At 37.2% G+C, this 19,108-nt stretch overlaps 1 protein-coding gene across 3 annotated transcripts in view; it reads left to right on the plus strand.

Annotated features, from left to right (window-relative positions):
• Window positions 1-19,108, plus strand: part of GAS2 (growth arrest specific 2) — a 67,329-nt gene that overhangs the window by 9,642 nt on the left and 38,579 nt on the right. For all 3 annotated transcript variants that reach the window (XM_088175599.1, XM_088175601.1, XM_088175600.1), the window contains exon 3: window positions 6,365-6,489. In XM_088175599.1, the coding sequence (XP_088031725.1) occupies window positions 6,365-6,489 (125 nt within the window). The remainder of the gene's footprint in view (window positions 1-6,364; window positions 6,490-19,108) is intronic.

Below are 19,108 nucleotides of genomic sequence, written 5' to 3' on the forward strand. Positions count from 1 at the left end.
TCAGAAGCTATTTTTACATGAAACTTTAGCTGATGGGGTTCTGGAGGAAAATTTGGATGAACACTTTTAAATTTGATGTGTATGGTTTTGGAGGATTTATTTAATTAAAAAAGAATTCTGAAAATCTGTTCTGGTGAGACATGGACAGTGTCTTGTCATGGTAAATGCTGTAGTTAAACCATCTCAGTGGTATCATACAGTAACAGAGTATATCCAGTGTCTTTCATCAGCACATTCTATATTGCTCTATTTCCTCTTTTTTAAGAGAAAGAAAAGGAAATATCACTTATGTTACGACAGAGGAAGTCAATAAGCACAATGCCAGTGGAACACAATATTTTGCAGGTAGACAATTCCCATTTTTGACTTGAGTTGTGAATCCACAACTGCAAAAGTGGCAGGTGTTTTAAATTGCATATTTGTGTGGTATTTCCATTGAAATTAGTATGTTTTGTATATAAAATTGTCTATGCAAAACCAGAACAAAATTCAGAAACTTTTCTTTCCAATTGCCACAAGACAGTAATCCAAGTGATTGTTTTGTGAATTGGAAGCCGCACATTCCATTAAGGATTCAATATATTGTTTAAACGTTTCAAACAATGAAGTTTTAGTGATCCACTCTAAAACAAATAGAAGCTTGTTTGCAGTTTGTAGCAGTGTTGTCTCAGTGATAAGTTTAGGAATGAGGTCACTCTTTGAGCAAGAAAGTAGCAACCAGCAGGAGGTTCCAAAATGCCAACTGTAATTAAATATCTGATTTTTCATATGGACACCAAGTCCTGCACTGCAGATCTAAATGGGCACAACCTTCTTTTAATTAAGCAGCATATCCAGTTCATTTGCTTAATGCATTCCCCCACACCTTCTTGCACCAAGCTCTCCTTTTCTCAGAGTTTGTGCTGATGAACTTGTAGTGATTTGCTAGACTGCTTTGAATTCTTGTGTAGACATTGTTATTAAAATTAATAATTAAATTACATTAAAATTCACATTGAAAATAAAGTGTGAATTAAAATAATTGTTATTCATAAGAGTAACTCAGAATTCAGATTTTGTTTAATTACTGCATAATTTGGATAAACTTTAAATAGAGAAGGGATGTGTGAGCATGCTGCTCTACAGTGTTATAGAAATGAATATACAACATGCATTTTTCAGCATCCAAAAGGATAGAAGAATATGGAAGGCTTTTTTGGTTTGTTTTGGGTTTTATCCCCTCTAAGTGGAAAAAATAATGTATTTTGCATTACTGGTCAGTAGATCCTTGCATGCATGGAGGTGCAAGTGACACAGATCAGATAATACTGTGTGTATCCATCCTAACTTGCTCTGTCTGTATCTTGTGTGACTTCATTCTAAGTGGCCTTATGGCAGTTTTCATGCAATAAGATTTCTCAATTTCTAAAGGAAATGAATATGCATTTCATTTAACTTTTGCCATTTTGGTTCATGTTTTGTATCATCTGTATTTTTGTCATTCATCTGTACGAGGACTCAACAAGGACACATAAACTTTTCAAAGAAATATAGAATTTTTTTTAATAGTATTTTAGGCAAGGATACAGCTGAAACTCTTTGAAGTAGTTTGATCAAGTGATGGTGTTTTAGGACATTTTTGTAGATAGACAATTAGGCATAGCTGGAATTCGACCTTATCCAATTGATAAATTAGAAAAGTGAGATACATGGTGCAGCTGGAAAATAATATTGAAAGAATTTTTAATCCTGAGACTTTGGATATTTAATTTAGCACGGACATTGTTGTGGGCGTTTTTGTTTAGTAATTGCTGGTACTTTTGTGTGCCCTTTGCTAATTATTTTTGGAACCATATCAGAGAAGCTCAGAGCTTCAGAGAGGACAGTTTGTCATTACAGCTCCATTGCTGAATAGATTTCAGTTTTCTATACTCTGGGGGATGGAAAAAGGACATTGCAGATGAAATCCATGTGTCAGATAGGATTAACTCATACAATATTGTACATTAGAGCATTTTCAAAGTGGGACATGTCAGTGTTGTGGTTTGTCTGCTGGAAAGGAAGATTGTAGCCATAGGTGTTGTGTTTCCTGTCCTTGCTTCTCTGTGTTGAGTTTGGTGTCTCAGTCACGAGTGGCAGTGATGAGATGTGTTAACCTAGATGAATTGCAAGTCGTGATGATCTCTTAGCCTTGTTTCTATTAGGTACAGAGCCAATGAAGCCTTTGGGAATGCTTTCACTGCTGACAAATTCCAAATTTTGTATATACTTAACTTTAGTAGAATGTTCTTGTGGATGCTGTCAAGTTCCATTCCACCCTGAGCAAGCTGCACATGGGAATTAGCACACTTGGGCCACAGAACTCTTCTAGCAGAGGGAAAATGGCAATTTGAAGAGTTTGCTTTTCTGCTTTGCTCTCTAGTATTGTCTTGGTTTTTTGTGTGTGTCTGCAGAAGTGAAATGGCTGACACGAGGAGTGAGCTCCTCACCAGCCTGGAGTTTAGGACAGGTACAGAGAGGTGGTTTCCCTCTTTCCTCTTCAGCAGTTTTGTGGACCTCTGATATTTTTCCCCATTCCAAGAGTTTATATACAAGCTGCAGAGGGTTATATTGTCTTTTTATTCCATCCAGCTTCATTTAGCACAAGAGACTGACTACAGCTCAGGTGTATGCTGGGCCCCAAGGTTTCAGTCCTGAAGAAGTTTCTTCTTAAGAGGAAGAGGGTTTCAGAAACTTATAGCTGAGGGGCCAGGGAATGCAAGGTGCTGAGGAATTGGACATGTAAACACTGAATATTGTTTGATGCATGTAAAAGTTGCTTGGGTGCAAAAGTGAAGGAGGCTTGGAGACAAGGAGCAGAGCTGAGGATGTTAGGGGAGACATCAAGTTGAAGACAAAGTTAGGTGTTTGAAAGTTTGTGGAAGGAGGTGTAAAGTTTGTGGTTGGAGAATGGTACATCTCCTGCACGAAAACTGTCTTTCTTTGATTCTGAATTAAATCTGTGTCAGCTTAGGGTTCTTGCTCACCTTGTTGCCTAAGCGTTCTGTAACAGAATATGTATTTTCAACATCAGTTTGTTCAGATCGAGCCAGTGGGAAATACAGATTTTAAATGTCTGAATATCAAGATATTCACAGTACTGATACCTCCAGTGACTCTGCTGGCACTGATACAGTTTCTTACTTAGTTGAGTTGTTTTATAGTTTCCTTTATTATCAGTGTGTCTTGGAATTTTTATATGTCCCATTTCAAGTCAGTAATAATGTCTCAATGCTTTCAAAATTATTTCTCCTACTGTCAACTATTGTAGGGAACAGAGTACTAACCTTGCCAGAAAAGAACCAGTTTTGTATATGCATAGTCCTTGACCTTGGTTTTCTTTATTTTTATCACTTTTTTTTCCTGGGTTTAGATGCCACGTGAATTGAGAGTGTCAGCAGCAATTGTTTCAGCAGTGCCTCAATATTGTAGGTGTTTCAGAGATTCACTTGAGTGAAATATTTCTATTTGTAAACTACTGGTTTTGTGTTGCTAGACAAAATGTACAATTAAAATAGTCCATTAACAAGTTGTGAGGCTGGAGTCAGTCCTGCCCTGTAGTTATTACACCAAGTGTAACAGAGGAGTCTAAATTTGGGGACTTGGGTCTTTCAGCCTCTCTCTTCTGAAGGCTCTGCTTGGCTGAGCCCTGTAAGGAAAGCTGTATCTTCAACCCCTTCAGTGTTGTTTTTTTTTTATTGTACTTAATGTTATTGCCATTCTGTAAAAACATTGCAACTGCTTTCTTGTAATTATAGGGGGAGTTGTACATTTTTAATGGAGTTTGATGTTTTTTCCATACAAATACAGGTTATGAACATTACTCTTACTTGAATCAATGCGTTTCTACTGTTAAATATGTCAGCGTGTCTGTTTTAGCAAAGAAATGCCACCTTATGAAGCCATAAAATACAGTGAATTGAAAGCTGACACCTAATATACTTTTCATTGGAGACAGATGTTCAATGCAAAACTCATTCTTTCAGGTTTCATAAAGGCAAATAGAACTCAAATAATCCAGTTTAGTGTAAAATATGCAGTGACCAAACTGCTAATGCAATTCAGTACTTAAAATAATATAAATATATTGTTAATTAACAGAAGAAGATAACTGAATTTTTCTATATACTTGTAAAAAAAAATCCTTAAATAAGTTTTAAGGGTTTTATAACATTCTATTATTGTGAAATTATGCATCTATAAATCATGGGACAGAAGAGATATGTAGAATGTGGGGGGGAGGTTTGTTTGCCTTTGTGAAAAATTATGTGTTGCAAATTAAAATAAAAAATTTTAGTCTTTTAAAGATACTTGAAATAAATTTTTTAGAGAAGAAGGAGTGTATTATAAAAAGTAATACTCAAGCAGTTGCTGTAGCATAGTTATTTTGAAAATTTTGCTTTCTAGTGGCTTTAGAGCATTTTATAAAAATGCTGATGGGGCAAATGGGAGAATATGTAGGCTAGAATGGTGGCAAAGTCTTTTGAGGTGTTGACCTGTTGAGGTTTTTTTTATGTCTGGGCTATTATAGTTTCAGTCCTGGCTTCATTTGGTCTGGAGATATGGCAAAAATATTATCAGTTAGGCCTAGGCTAACTCTGAATGTCTGCAGTGCTGCTGCTGCTCTTTTGCCTGGAGAAGTCATTTATGTATACAGGAGCTGTGAAGTGGGCTACATAGCAAATAGAATTAAGTGGGAATAAAAAAGGGAAAATCTTCATGTTAAAAAGATATTTCTGAGGTAAATGTGTGTTAGGAAAAACAAGTTTAGCTTCAATGAAGAATAGAATCTGCTCTATCTGAAGGTGGTTTACTGCAACAATCTTTATCTTTTTTTATCTTAGCTTAGCAAACTGAAAAGGCTCACATTTTGGGTTTTGCCCAAAAGATGCTAAAGTGCCTCAAAGTTTTCAGACAAGGGCTTAGAGAAATCAGCTTTCCTGTAACATTTTTAAAGTCATACTGCTTTATAATGTTGCTGTCTTCGATATTGTGATATGGAGTATCAGGTCACAATGTATCAGCAAGAAGTTCAGAAGTTCATTTTTGTTACTTTTAATATTATTTGCTCCTTCTTAGCAAAGAGATACAGGAAAGCTTTACTTTTCCAATTTAATTTGACAAAAACTTGCAGTGAGCCTGTTCTGAACAGATTAATATATTCAGTTTCAAGACATCTCATGGAAGCAGGGATGAGGAACCAGTCTCACTTCAGTTTTTAATTTTTTTATTAATTTGGCATGTTAGACTATTGTTGCTAATGCATGTTGTGTAACAACCTATGAAAAATGAGTTAATAGTCTCATTTCCTAAATGGCATATGTAAATACTGGGGAAAAACAATCCTGTCTTAATTGGAAGAACAAGAATTGTTCCTTGATGTTCTCTTGATATGAGTGGAAGTTAAAAGAGCTGAAAAATACAGCTGCTTGTCAACATAGTGTCCAAAGTAAAGGCAGATTTTTTCAGTCAAAATGTGAAAATGAAAAACCTCCAATAAGAAATTGGAATATTTTTACTGAAAATTATGTTAAGATCCCGGAAGTTTAGTCTAGGATGGTAAATAATTCCCTTCTCATCTGGTGTCAGCATGCAATCCTGTCATGGAACACATGATCCCCTCTTCCAGGGGATGGAATTGCACTGCTGGGTAAGCTTGTCTGGCCTGCTGTGGAAGGCACCTGAAGTGCTGTGTCATTTAGTGTGATATAAAAGTTGATATATTATGAAAGCAGAGTATTTTAGCTTTGTTCTTTTAGTGAAAATTTTAATCAGTGTGGCAAGCAGGTATATAATATGAAATTTCACTCTGTTATTTTGTTATGTACCTAACTCTACTTCTGAAAAAGAACTTTCATAGGAGCATTGCAGTCACTGTCTTGTATACTTGCAGGATCAAGACTTAAGTGTCCTCTAAAAATATACCACCCTTTTCTTTTTGACATGGTTTTCTATGTCTGTTACAAAATAAACTCTTAGCAATTCATGCTGTAACTACACATACTCACTGGTGTAAACCTGTAGCACTCTTCCTTTAAAACATTATGTTAAAGCCCTGGATCTTCATAAGTAGAGTGAAATATGTGGAGTTGGATATGCTAGAACTATATTCCAAATATCACATGCCTTCCCAAAGAAATCATGGGGTTTTTTTCATAATTTGCTGCATATCTACCAGTAAAGTAGTATTAAGGTTATTCACAAAATATTCAAAGTAATGCAAGTTTTTGAGTTAAAGCTTATTTCAAAATATTGTCCAGATTTCTTCTGATTTCTCTTTTTTTCACAAATGCAGTCTATACCATTGCATGCTTTCTGCCACGTTAACTTTCTTTTTGCTGTTCAGGTAGAGAAATAACAGCAGAAACCTTTATGGAGAAATTGGATAATGGTGCCTTGCTTTGCCGGTTAGCTGAGACCCTGCAGGAGAAATTTAAGGAAAACAGCTTTGATGCAAACAAGCCTGGCAAAGTAAGTGTTTGTCAACACTCTAGCATTTAATATCAGTATCTGGTGTATCTGACCATTTTATATGTTGAGATTCTTCAAATGGGTTGGGAGGTAATTGTTCTTTGTAGAAAAATTACAATATTAAATTGGGGGAAATAGTGCTTATTTGGTATTTCTTAAAGTATCTATGCAAAGCAGTTACTCAAAAAAGTACTTGTAGTATGTGGAGAATAAGAATAAACCATATCTAGCAGTGGAATGTGGTAGATAACAGTGAAAATATGATCCTTGTATTTATTTTCAAGGGGAATATTAAGTAGCTGTGGGGAGGTGTCTTTTCCTCCAAAAACAGCTCTAGGGAGACCAATAATAAAACTCTATAGTTAGTTTTGGTGCCTTGAGTTTAAAGATCCTTTACAGTTGCTGAACTGGAAGGGGTTTCAGTAAAGAGTTGAAGGAATAATAATGGAAATAATAATAAATAATAATGGAAAATGTGAAACTAGAAGATACTTAGGAGTTTTGGAAGGATCAGTTTAAACACTTGTTTGAAAACAACCTTGCTTTAATTTAAACTATTCTCATGGGACAATCTTACTGGGAAACATTCAAGAGTGCAGCAAGTTCATTTCTTCATTTCATTTCTTTGATGGTTGACACATTAACACATTCAGTGTGAAACTGTTCTTATTTTTCTGGTTGCATTCAGGTACATCTTCTTTGAAAGCTAAACCAGGCAAATAAAGAATGGGTAAAGAAGAGGACAAGAACAAAAATCACATAATGCATCTTCTATTCTTGATGCTTCATAACTTGTCTGTAGCAGAAATTAGGGCATGGCATAAATTTTATCAGCTGGTTTGAGAACTGACAGTTATCTGTCAGTTGTACCTGTGTAAGCTTTTTTTTTTGGTTCCAAGTTCATAATTGTTGTTGTAGAAGAAATTGTCATATTTCCTCGTTCAAATTATAATCAGGTCTTTGTTAGTAGAAGTATTGGGTGACTTTGGAGTTCCTCTTTGTAATGTGGTCTGACTTGTCTTCACCTAAGTGCCATGGTAGTTTTCAAGTGAGAAAACATGTAGGGCATTTGATTGAGCCTAGGAGCTAGGTAGGCAGAAGGGAGGGTTACTTGTATGGTTTTTTGTGTTCTAAGTTACATTAGAAGCAAATTAGACATTTGCAGTCCCATATGTGGTCATTATTTGGATTTCTTGGTCTTTATTTGTCAGGCTGGTACAACTGACAATACATCTAAAAGGGAAAAAAATCGACCTCACTGCTATTTTCTCAATGTATGTTATTTCATACTTAGTACAGTAAGAATTCAAAGAAGTGGCAAAATAGATTTTAATTTTATTTTATTTATTTTATTTTTATTTTATTTTTATTAGGGAGCTATTCATATTTTCATATTTTAATTTCCTGTACAGCACTCTTGGGCAATAGGACTAGACTTCATGGTGAAAAATCTGACTTTGGGATAGCAAGAACATTTATGAGGAGATAATGCTGTATAAAATTTAGGATAGAAAGAATTCCACCATCCTCCCCTGAAATTTTTTTTATGTTTTATTAATAATGTAAATGGAATTTTGAAGCCATTTGGCCCTTGCTCTGCACAAGAAAACAGAAACATGTTCTTTCACCAAGGTACCCTGATGACTTCATTGGCAGCTGGCAGAAGCCACTGATTTCTGTTGAGTTCAGCTTCTATCAAAATAGATAATCTATCCATATATGGAACTTCTAAATCTGAGTGAGGAAGGCAGGATAAAGATGAGGTTCATGGAGGGAGTGTGTGTAATCTTACTGAGGCCTTCCACAAGCTTGAAGATTTGAGCTGTTTTCAAAAGCAAAGTTTTTCCTTGTATGTGAACTTGTTCCTGTGGAAAAGCTTCATGGGTTTAGTTTTTTTAGTTCCTTAAAGAAAGATGGTATATCCTGCTCTGACTGATATGTGCTACCAGTCATGAAGTCATTGTGCAGTTCTTTGGGGCTGTCTGGCCAGTTTAGCAACTATAGCAACAGATTTAAGAAGGTATTAAAAGCTAATATTGCATGCACTCATCAGTCTTTTACCATAATTCCTTAAATTCATATGGCAATACTCCACAAAATAGCAGAGGTTAAATCCTATTGCTTCTGATTTAATAGCTTGTGCACTAAGTTTCAAGTCAATGCCAGTTTTGCAGTTTGCTTGTTAACTAAACTGTAACATTCCCTTTCTTATTAGTGAGCATTGAACTTCCTTCAGATTTCAGGAATCCCTTAGCATCAGCTATTTAGAGTGTAGAGTAAATTGGGAAAACAGAGTTTTCAAAAAAGTTCCCAACATACTGTGTTTTCCAAATCTGGAAGGAAGATTGTCACGTTGATATCAACGCTTCTTTTTGTGCCATGTGGAAACACTTGTGGATCCTGGGGAAATTTTCAAAATACATAGGAAACTACTAGTAATGTGACTTGGGGATAGAGCTTTAAGTGACTGAAAAGGAGATTAAATGGTGTGTGATGCAAAAGTAGTTTTCTTTCCTTAAGAGTCAGAGGCAGGCAAAAAAGACATAACTTTTTATGCATGAAGGAGATAATGGAGTTGCTTTTTTTTAGTGACTGGATAGGTTAGGATGCTTGAGTGTGGAAAGAGGGACATATGATGGAGCTTGTAAAATCAGGAATGATGTGGTAAATGGTCAGTTTCTATACAAAAACCACGGGATATTGAATGAAGCTGGTGGAAGCCAAACAAGCAAAAGGGAGGCCTTGTTTACATACAAGTTGAAAAATTCTTGTCAAGGAGTGTTTAAATTGACCTGGGTTCAAGTAAATACTGAGTAAGTTATTGGAAGAGAGATCTGTTAGAAGGCTGAATACACAGAAATCCCACACAGATGAGGAAATCCTTATAGCTGAAAATGATTAGAACTTGAGAAAGGATAAGAGTCACTCACATGTTCTGTGTTATTGTTTCTTGGGGATGAATAACCTGCTGGATGTGCCAGTGGACGAAGGGAAATCTGTTACTAGAGTCAAACTGCGAAGAAATTATTTTAAATTATATCTGTATTTTTTTATTTCTGTATAAAGCCTTTTTAGGACTGAATCCCTGCATCTAAAAATGCCCCCTGGGCCACACTCTGCTTTGGTATTTGTTTTTCAGGAGAATGATGTGGAATCTAGAGTACAGGAGTTTGGCAGTCTCTGCATGTTGCTCTTGAGAGCTTAATGCCCTAATAGGCACCTTTGGATACCACAGTGGGTACTCTGTGTCTTCATGACTCCAGCTACTTTGCTGTTTGATTGGTCAATCATTCACTAATAAGATATTAAAAGCATTTCAGTTTCTAAATAGGAAGCATTTAAAAATTGTTCATTTCAGAAGATGTTAGGTTCTAGGATTCTTTTGCAAGATCTAGAAGACAATGTTCTTCATTTTTTAAGCAGCTGAACCATGCTTCAAAACCTGATCGTTCTGAAAGCATTAATGTTGTGTCTGATCCTTTGCTGCAAACAGACAAAATTTTTGAGTTTTAGATGAAAATGGATTTTTTAAACAGAGAGGGCACTGTGAAGATATATTTTCTAAGAAGTAATTTTTTCCTCTTCCTGGAGATTTTGAGAGTCATGCCTTATAATGTACATTTATAAAATGACAAGGGGATGACTGGTATCAATCTTAATAAATGTTCAAGATTTGTATGGCTGTAAATTGTTGAAACTACCTGTGCTGCTGCCAATGGAGTACTATCTTGAAACTACAGACTTATTATTATAGCAGCAGTTATTCCATAAAAGTCATTAATGTTACACGATGCCATTGTGTAATATTCTCCCATTGACTTGCATTTCTTCATAGTCTTCTGTCACTATTTTACCTTTCTTGACAGATATTTAATTTGAGAATTTCACAGCTGTACAAACAAATCCAGAGCATCAAGGCATGTGCAGTATGCACAGAGCCCATATTTGATTTGGTTTGGCTTAGTTTAGTAAGACCATTAATAAAGATTTTTAAATAAACATAAATAAATTGTGTTAATTGTTGTTACCATTTTTGTTGGCAGGGCACAGTCTGCCCTCCATCCTTGAAGCTGCTGATATATTTACAAACACTCCACTTAAAACAATGGCTTCATGAAGCAGGTTGAAGGTGAATTATCTTTGGGGGCCATGTTGTGCATTTTAAGAGTTAGAATTAAAAGAATCAGTAACAATTATTCAGAATTAGATCTGGATTCTGGATCTTGCTCATAGACCCCAGATGGCCAAGCTGCAAGTCTGATTTAATCAACATGGTGGTTTTAATTATACTATAGGCTTCAGTTTCTCAGGATTATCTGTGTCCTGTAGATGGATAAATGTATGGTATTCTGTAAACTCGGTGCCTTGAACCTGTCTGCCCAGTGAAGAGATGTCAGCTGCATCAAAGCCATATTCAGGTGCCCTCTGAAAGTTATAAATCTGACTCTCCAGTCGAGAATTTCTTGAATAGGGCTGCATGAATTGTTAGGCTATGAACAGATCCTTTGTGGTCTGAAGCAGCAATTTGTTTTTCTGCACGCTTGTACTTTCTGTACTTTTATTTTGCAATAAAAGCTCACGGAGCCAATTTCTAATCAAATACATTATAGCTATGGCTCTCAGTTACTTGGAAGGATTAAAAAACTACAGCCTTGTCTCTTTGTGTGTTACTCTTTCTAGTGGCAGACTGATGTGGATGTGAGAGGAAAAGAATGATCTTGCAAAACAATTCACAAGTGCTAATTCATCTAGAAGGAAGAATTTCCACGAGACTGCAAAGCTGCTCGTTAGAGAACTCTTTGTATGTTTCTCAGACATGTCAATACTTGCTCATTCTCTGGGGTTGCTACCAGGTTTCTTGCAGTTACTGCAGGATTTGTCTGCAGCAGGTCACATGCACAAACCTTCTGTGCCTCAACAAATCCTCCTTCAACCAAAGTTTATGCTTGCAGGAGGATGCCATGGTAGGACAGAGTGCTGTAGCCCAGCAGACTATGAAAGCAGATTTCTGAACAAAAAATTCCAGGATATTATGTGTTTGCCTGCTTGGCATGTTCCAGGTGAATACATTGAAGAATGCTTAGAAAGGTCTTAAATGCACTTCAAGCTGTGCAGTCCTGAAGGGATCACCAGGACATCGTGGGTCTCTGCATTGTTCTTCTCATTGATGCTTCTTGTCCTTGGGTTTGTTCCCTTGTTTGCCTGAAGCACCGTGTCTGTGAACTGGCATTGCTCTCCTCAGTGAACCTGAGGCAGGCATTCTCCAACTCTCTGCTCCTGTTTTGCATTGCAGAAATAGCCAGAATTTGCAGCACAAGCTAATTGTCAGGGCAGATTTAAGTATTTAACTACTTGGTAGCTCAAACTTTGGAAAACATAATGATTCAGACTGCAGATCAAGTCAGGAGGACCAAATTTCGATTGCTAATAATATAATTTAACAATAAAACACCCAAGTTTTTTCCATAGATTTTTAATTAACATTGACTTTGTATGGATTGCTAATACTTAAACACTTCATAAAAATTATATTAAACCTGGAGGTTTTCATAACATTTTTGCCATTACTTCAATCTATGTATTAAAAATATGTATTTTCTGAGAGAAATTTATAAACAGCCATTTTTAGATTTGTTAGATTTTACATCTTACATGAAATGCGTTGTAACATTCCTATTACTTATTTTGTTAAGTACTTGAAACAAACTGTAGACATCTTTGTAACAGATCTTTCTATTTGACTTTTTATTTAGACTACTAGGAATAGTCTGGAACAGAAATGTAACAGAGCCTTGCATGGAAATTACCTTATAACTTGAGAAAACAACATAATTTAGACCAACTGTCTTCAGTGTACTGTGCAATTCTTAGGTCTAAGTTAGTGGTAGTAGTTCTTTGGGAGTAATGAACAAGGAAGAACTACAGAATTTGATGCAATTACCAAGAGTCTTGAATTGAAATATAAGCCAAAATTTCTGAAACAATGGGACTGGAGAACATAAGTGATGATTGCAATGCAGAAGAAGAAAACAAAAGTCCCTTTGAGGCGTAGATATAAATTTATAGCTATAATTATGTTTGTTTATTTAAATAAATATTCCAACTTGTGCTTGCTTATGTAAATCAGTCCCAAATGCTTCAAGTAGGCAGTAAAGCTTTGCTCTGACTTGAGGCTGATTTAGAAATTTGGCTGTACAGATAAACACTCCATCATGTTTTTCAAATAATGAAAGTTTTTAAGTTCTACACCTGTTTATAATTCCCTGGGCTCTAGTACTTTCCTTGTGGTTTCTAATTGGAAAACTTACAAAAATTTACATTATTTATCATAAAGACAAAGATGCATTTTTTTCTTAAAAAATTAATATCTAGGACTTTGGAGCATCAGATTTACCTGCAGTGAGGTACATGCTAAATTCTTCCTGAGTGTTTTCAGCATCTGCATAAAAATTTTCTTTGTTAAACATCTGGAAATTGAAAAAGCAAACAGATAAAGCATCTCAGAAAGTTCTGTACTTCTTTAGACTGTCTAGTTATTTCACAGTCTTCTTTGGCACTTGTCTCATGGGAGGTAAAGCACCGTTTGGAGCTAATCTTAACAGAAAGGGCTGGAAAACCCTCACCTTGCCCTGCACTTCAGAAAGTCACAAAATGTGAGATTGATCCCTGGGCACTTACAGGATGGTCAAGACCAGCCAGCATGCATTTAGGAGGGGTAAATTGTGTTTGACCAACCTGATCTCCTTTGATGACCAGGTGACCTGCCTGGTGGATGCAGGAAAGGCTCTGGATTTGTCTGTTTGCACTTCAGCAAGGAAGTGATGACATGGATGAGGATGTTGAGTCTTTCATTAATAAATTTGTGGACGACACTAATCTGGGAGGGAACATGTGTAGATCTGCTGGAAGGTAGGAGGGCTCTGCAAAGAGACCTGGAATGGTTGGATGAATTGGCAGAGTCCAATAGGATGATGTTTAATAAATCCAAGTGCTGAGTGCTGCATTTTGGCCACAATAACCCCCTGCAGTGCTCCAGGCTGGGGACAGTGTGGCTGGACAGTGCCCAGGCAGGAAGGGACCTGGGGACACTGATGGAGCAGCTGGACATGAGCCAGCAGTGTGCCCTGGTGGCCAGGAAGGCCAATGGCCCCTGGCCTGGATCAGGAATGGTGTGACCAGCAGGAGCAGGGGGGTCATTGTTCCCCTGTACTCAGCACAGGTGAGGTCACACCTCGAGTGCTGTGCCCAGTTCTGGCCCCTCAGTTCAGGGAGGACCTTGAGACACTCGAGCACATCCAGAGGAGGCAACGAGGCTGGGGAGGGGAACACAAAGCCTGTGAGGAAGGGCTGAGGGAGCTGGGGTTGTTTAACCTGGAGAAAAGGAGACTCAGGGGTGACCTTGTCACTCTCTACAGCTCCTGAAAGGTGGCTGTGGGCAGGTGGGGTTGGTCTCTCTCACCAGGCAGCACTGACAGAACAAGAGAACACAGTCTCAAGCTGCACCAATATAGGTTGGATATTAGGAAAAAGTTTTTTACAGAAAGAATAATAGAGTATTGGAATTGTCTGCCTGGGGAGGTGGTGGAGTCACCATCCCTGGATGTATTTTAAGAAGATTGGATGTGGCACTCGGTGCCAGGGTTTAGTTGAGGTATTAGGGCATGGGTTGGATTTGATAATCTTGGAGGTCTCTTCCAACCTTGTGATTCTGTGAATCACAGGGTTTTCATGGGTACTGTAGGGAGGTCTTTGCCTTCACTTACCCTAGTGCCTCCCTCTTACTGTCTCTGTTTTAAGATAAAATCTTAATACACTAAAAAAAAATTAATTGAAGTGTCTCTCTTGAATGCACTCTAATTGTGGTCACTCTATTTAATGCTATTATAGTATTAGAAAAAACCAAACCACCACTGACATTTGCATTTGGCCTGCTAGCATTTTCAGAGAGTAGGATTAATGGCTTTTAATTTTTGGTGCATACATTCCTGGAGTTTATAAGTTACTCCTTCAGGATTTTGAAAGATTTGATAAAAGTGAACTTGTTTGTAGGCATGGATATGTTACAGATGTAGATGTCTGGAAGCTTTAAAAGACAATTTATAAAATTTCCAAGTCTCTGGACTATAGTGAGCTAATCCCACCCTCGGGTACACAAGCTGAGTGGGCAGAAGCAGTGTCTGGCATGTTTAGGTTGGCTCTCTGCTGCCATCCCCCATGAGCTGTGCTCTCGAGATTCCTGCTTGTGGATCTCTGTGTGGACCCACAGCCAGCCTCTGAGAGATGGAACTCTAGCTCTGACAGACATTGGGATTTTGCCTCCATGTGTTGACATGCACATGTCCTTTGACTACATTTAAATTACTTATTAGTCAAATAATGAAATGTGCTTTAGCTGGTGAATGAAGCTTCTGCCTTGCTGCTTTCTGATATTATTTACTTCTGGGTATCAAAGTTGCACTGTCTGTGGATTGAATAGTCTCTTGTATTCCTTGGCTTTCTGCCACACTGCTAGAAGTAAAAGCTGCATTGTTTCTGTGAAACTAGTTTTTCATTACTATTAACACTGTCTTTTTTAGAATACCAACCTTGCTCTGTGATGAGTAAGCTGTGTTTTCAACAGAGCACTTGGAAGAAAAAAGACATTAAAAAATGCTTAACTTTTAAAGTTATATTGTTAAATTAAGTTTATTTTCTATATATGCTTACTCTTAAGAAGCTACAGCTAATGCCACATAGGAGAATGTGTTCTGCTTTGACACTTAATAACGTGGTTAAAGCATTCATTTAGTCCTGCATTTATTTGAATTTTATACTCTGTATATTTCTATAAAGCCTTGATGATGTTATTTTATTGACATATTGTAAATCTGTTAGGGATTCAAAGTATTCATAAATGCTTTCTTAGAATCTAGGAAGTTGATAATGAGTGACTTTTGGCTTTTGATGATCTCTCCAGTTATTATATAGGATAAAAATCTGGTCAACCCATGATCTGTAAACTAGAAATCCAATCTCCTATTCCATTAAAATGGCATGACATGACAATGTAAAGACTGTATTTCACTGAAGGACAACGTTTTGCTACTTGTTAAGTAAATTGCTTAGGGGTGCTTGCTTTGTTGTAAGTTCAATGTTATTTTTCATTAATCTAGAAGTTGTTCTTAGTTGGCCTTTTTTTGGTGCCTTCTAAGCCTTCAAAACTTCCTTGCTGAGTTTTTATATTCTAAGTTTTCCTTGGGGTTTAACATCTATTTTGCAGCTTTAGTAGGGCTGAGGGGTTTATATTTCTCTTCTTAGTTCTTTTTTTTTTTTTTTTTTTCAGTGGGAAATGCTTAATTTTAAATTCTGTGTACGTATTTCCATATTCTGTTTTACATGTGCATTTAGCACATTCTTTTGACTGTTGATCCAGTTGTTTAAGAGCACTTGAGCAAAATGGGGAAGGAATTGAAGGAGGAAAAGGATTGGCACTGGCCACAGAGCTAAGTTAAAAAGCAAATGGTAGAAAGTTTTGAAATAGATACATGTTCTATCTAGCTGATATAATCACATTTCAATATGAATTTATGCTCAAGTAACACTAAATGGCCTAGAAAGACAGCACTGCAGTTCGTTACTGCAGAGCATGATTTCCCCCATGCACCTCCCATTTTGGTTAATGTAGGTCACAAGGAGATAAAAGCAAATTTTTCCTAAGAGTACCTAGCTAACTGTAACCCTCCTTCACAGTAGACAAATTGCTTCTCTTTTTCTTTTTTTCAAGGATAAGTGACAGTTCAAAATGTCCTGAAATCATCTTTTCAAAGAGGGAAATATGATGAACAGTCTTCAAAATATGGCTCAAGTTTAAGCCTGCCATAAATAAATGGGGACTTTTGCATGTGTTCGTGAACTCATTTTGAAAAAGCAGTACAAAAAATACATTTTTCCATGTGATTTCAGGGCATCGATGTAAGTGAGTCCCTTTTGGATTTAGAAGTGAACCTGACAGCATTTTTCCAGGATTGCATCATATGTTTCACTCGCACTTTCACATCCTGTATTAAACCACATGCATGCACGTCAACAAGACAAGATTGTAAAAGGAGTGTGACTGGGGAATTGTTTTCCTGATACTTGATAGGAGTAATTGCAGCCACTGCTGCTTCAAAGCAACTCTGGTTATACTACACTATGTCAACAAAAGTCAGTTTTGCCATGTGGAAACCTAATTATTTCAGAATGATCTGTTAGAAAGCATTTTTGAAATAATCATTTATACAACTCAGTAAAAAATATTTGTGCATGAAACCTTTCTTGAATAAAAGCTTTCACGTGTTCTAGTTTGAGCAGCAAAGTGAGAGTTTTGGAAATATTAAAAAAGTAGACTTCTGTTTAAGAGGAAAATTTAGTAGGTGATTAGAAAATCTGAGTATTTCCCACTGATTTGTGTGATAAACCTGGCAGGGCTGTTACTGAATAGAAAAGAGGGTGGGGTTTTTTCTGTTCTCTTTCAGCAAGAGCCTAATATTGTGGGAAATGGGATGAAACTTTCATATATTTTAGTGAGATCATGTGATGTCAGGGATATTTGTCTGTGTACTATTTGCTCCAGAAAATGACTTGAAGCTTCTGTGGTGTTTTTGGTCATTAAATGATGTAGTTGTTGTTTGCAATAATGTGTTGTTTTTACATGTGTTGTTCATCACTTCTGAGCTGTTTAGGAATCTGTTATTCAAACATTTTTTCTGTCACTATGGAATTAAAGAATATCACAAATTTTCTTAGTTAAGCATGATGTTCTGTACCTAGACTCTTACTGTTTGCTGTGTAGCTCTTACTACTAAAAATGTGCTTTTGAAAGACACTGTAATCCTTATAACTGTAAATGAATGTTGCAAGTTCCATGAATGTCTAAGCTTCATAGTGAAGTTAGGTTAAATGATGTGTTTAAAAGTCTTAGTTGTCAAGACATAGAATTGTAATTTATGGATAGTCATGTGTATGAAATTTCAGGTGATTTCTGACACATAAACCATCTGTTCTGAATTGCACTTCTTGAAAGAAATTCTACATTCAGTCGCTGCAGTATGCATAAATCAAAAGATACAAAATATTTAGAACCAGATTTATTAATGTGCTGTTAGTACTGGGGACCTGGTACCCAAGGGTCACTGGAGGTTTTCTGCATTCCTGCCAGGCATTGCAATGTCATCCCAAAGGATCCTAAAAGGAGAGGCTGTGCAGGTTCTCCTGGCTGTCTCCTCCCTCACTGAAGGCTCTGTGCCACAGCAGGTCTTGGGCTCCAGGACCAGTGCTGGAGGCTCCTTGTGCTGCTGGGCTCAGGGCCAAGGAGAGCAGATGGGTTGTGCCCACACTGAGCCCAAATCTCCACTGATTGCCAGATGGCAGCCACCAGTCATACACACAACAACACAAAAAAAAAAATTTCTTTGGTTTGGGTTTTTGTTTGGTGGGGTTTTTTTGTTGTTCAGTAGTTCTAAGGTAATCTAAGTAGTTTATTAGAGACTTCCAGAACAGTGTTCAATATCCTTAACAAGACTTGAAAGAATATGGGCTATTTATTGTGGTTGTGTCAGCACAAAGCAGTTTAAAGGTACAGAATTGTCTGGAGCTGGAGAGCTGTGTGGAAGCAAACAAGCCCAGGATGATATCCTAGCCTTTCTGAGCTGTTCCTGGCATTAGAAATAGGGTTTTTTTCTGGGAGAAGACTCACTAGTTTCCTGCAAAGGCAAACCTGAGAACAAAGTAGCACGTGCACTCTGTGGAAAAATTCAGAGATGAGAACTGAAGAGGGAAATGAGTGATAACAGGATTTGACACTGCAGGTCTGCTCTGACATGTAAAGTAACTGTACCTTTATCTCCTTTCCATTCTCTCTGAAGTTTTTATGCACAAGTCTGCAAAGGCCTGGAATACTGGAGCTGGCTTCTTGACATCTTGTTCCTGTCACTGTGGTGCTGTTAATCCATAATAGATCATCCACAATTTGTGCTTTTAATTTGACATAACAAATCAAAAAATGCGAAGAGTATAGTAGTGTCAGGTATAGTTTATTTGGTTCCCTTTTGCTGACCATTAACTCAGTTGACTGAACATCCACGTGTCACTTCAGAGGGCTGTCAGTGGGGGCTGCCACTGCCTGTGCTGGGGTCACCCTTTGATCCTGGATTATCTTCCCTCACAGCTCTTGCTGCTCTCTGCCCATTTCCCATTTTGCTTTGTGCCAGTCCAATATCCCTGCCCACATTGCTTCTTTCTCTTTTGCACTGCAAGAGGTAAGGTTGGCTTGAACCTTCTCTTGGAAATAATTTTGAAGAAGGGACTTCTTTAAGGTTTCTGCAATGTTTTGTGTAAGATTTTCATGAAAAATCATGGAACAGAAGCCCTGTTATGACAGTTTTCCTCTGCAGCCTGGACTAGCTGACCTTCTTCCAACAGGCTGCCACAGGCTTGTGTGACTCCTTTAAAAGAAGTGAGTTTACTTTTAAGAATATTAGATTTGTCTAGTTAAAATCTCCTGGGAAAGGGTATAGGGAGGGACAGGGTTGGACAAATGCAGCTTTACTTCTTCATAAAGACTAAGTCAATGAGAGAAAATTCAGTGGATAAGTATTTG

Source organism: Sturnus vulgaris, chromosome 18 (genome assembly GCF_052056855.1).
Source record: "Sturnus vulgaris isolate bStuVul1 chromosome 18, bStuVul1.hap1, whole genome shotgun sequence".
Classification (NCBI taxonomy): domain Eukaryota; kingdom Metazoa; phylum Chordata; class Aves; order Passeriformes; family Sturnidae; genus Sturnus; species Sturnus vulgaris.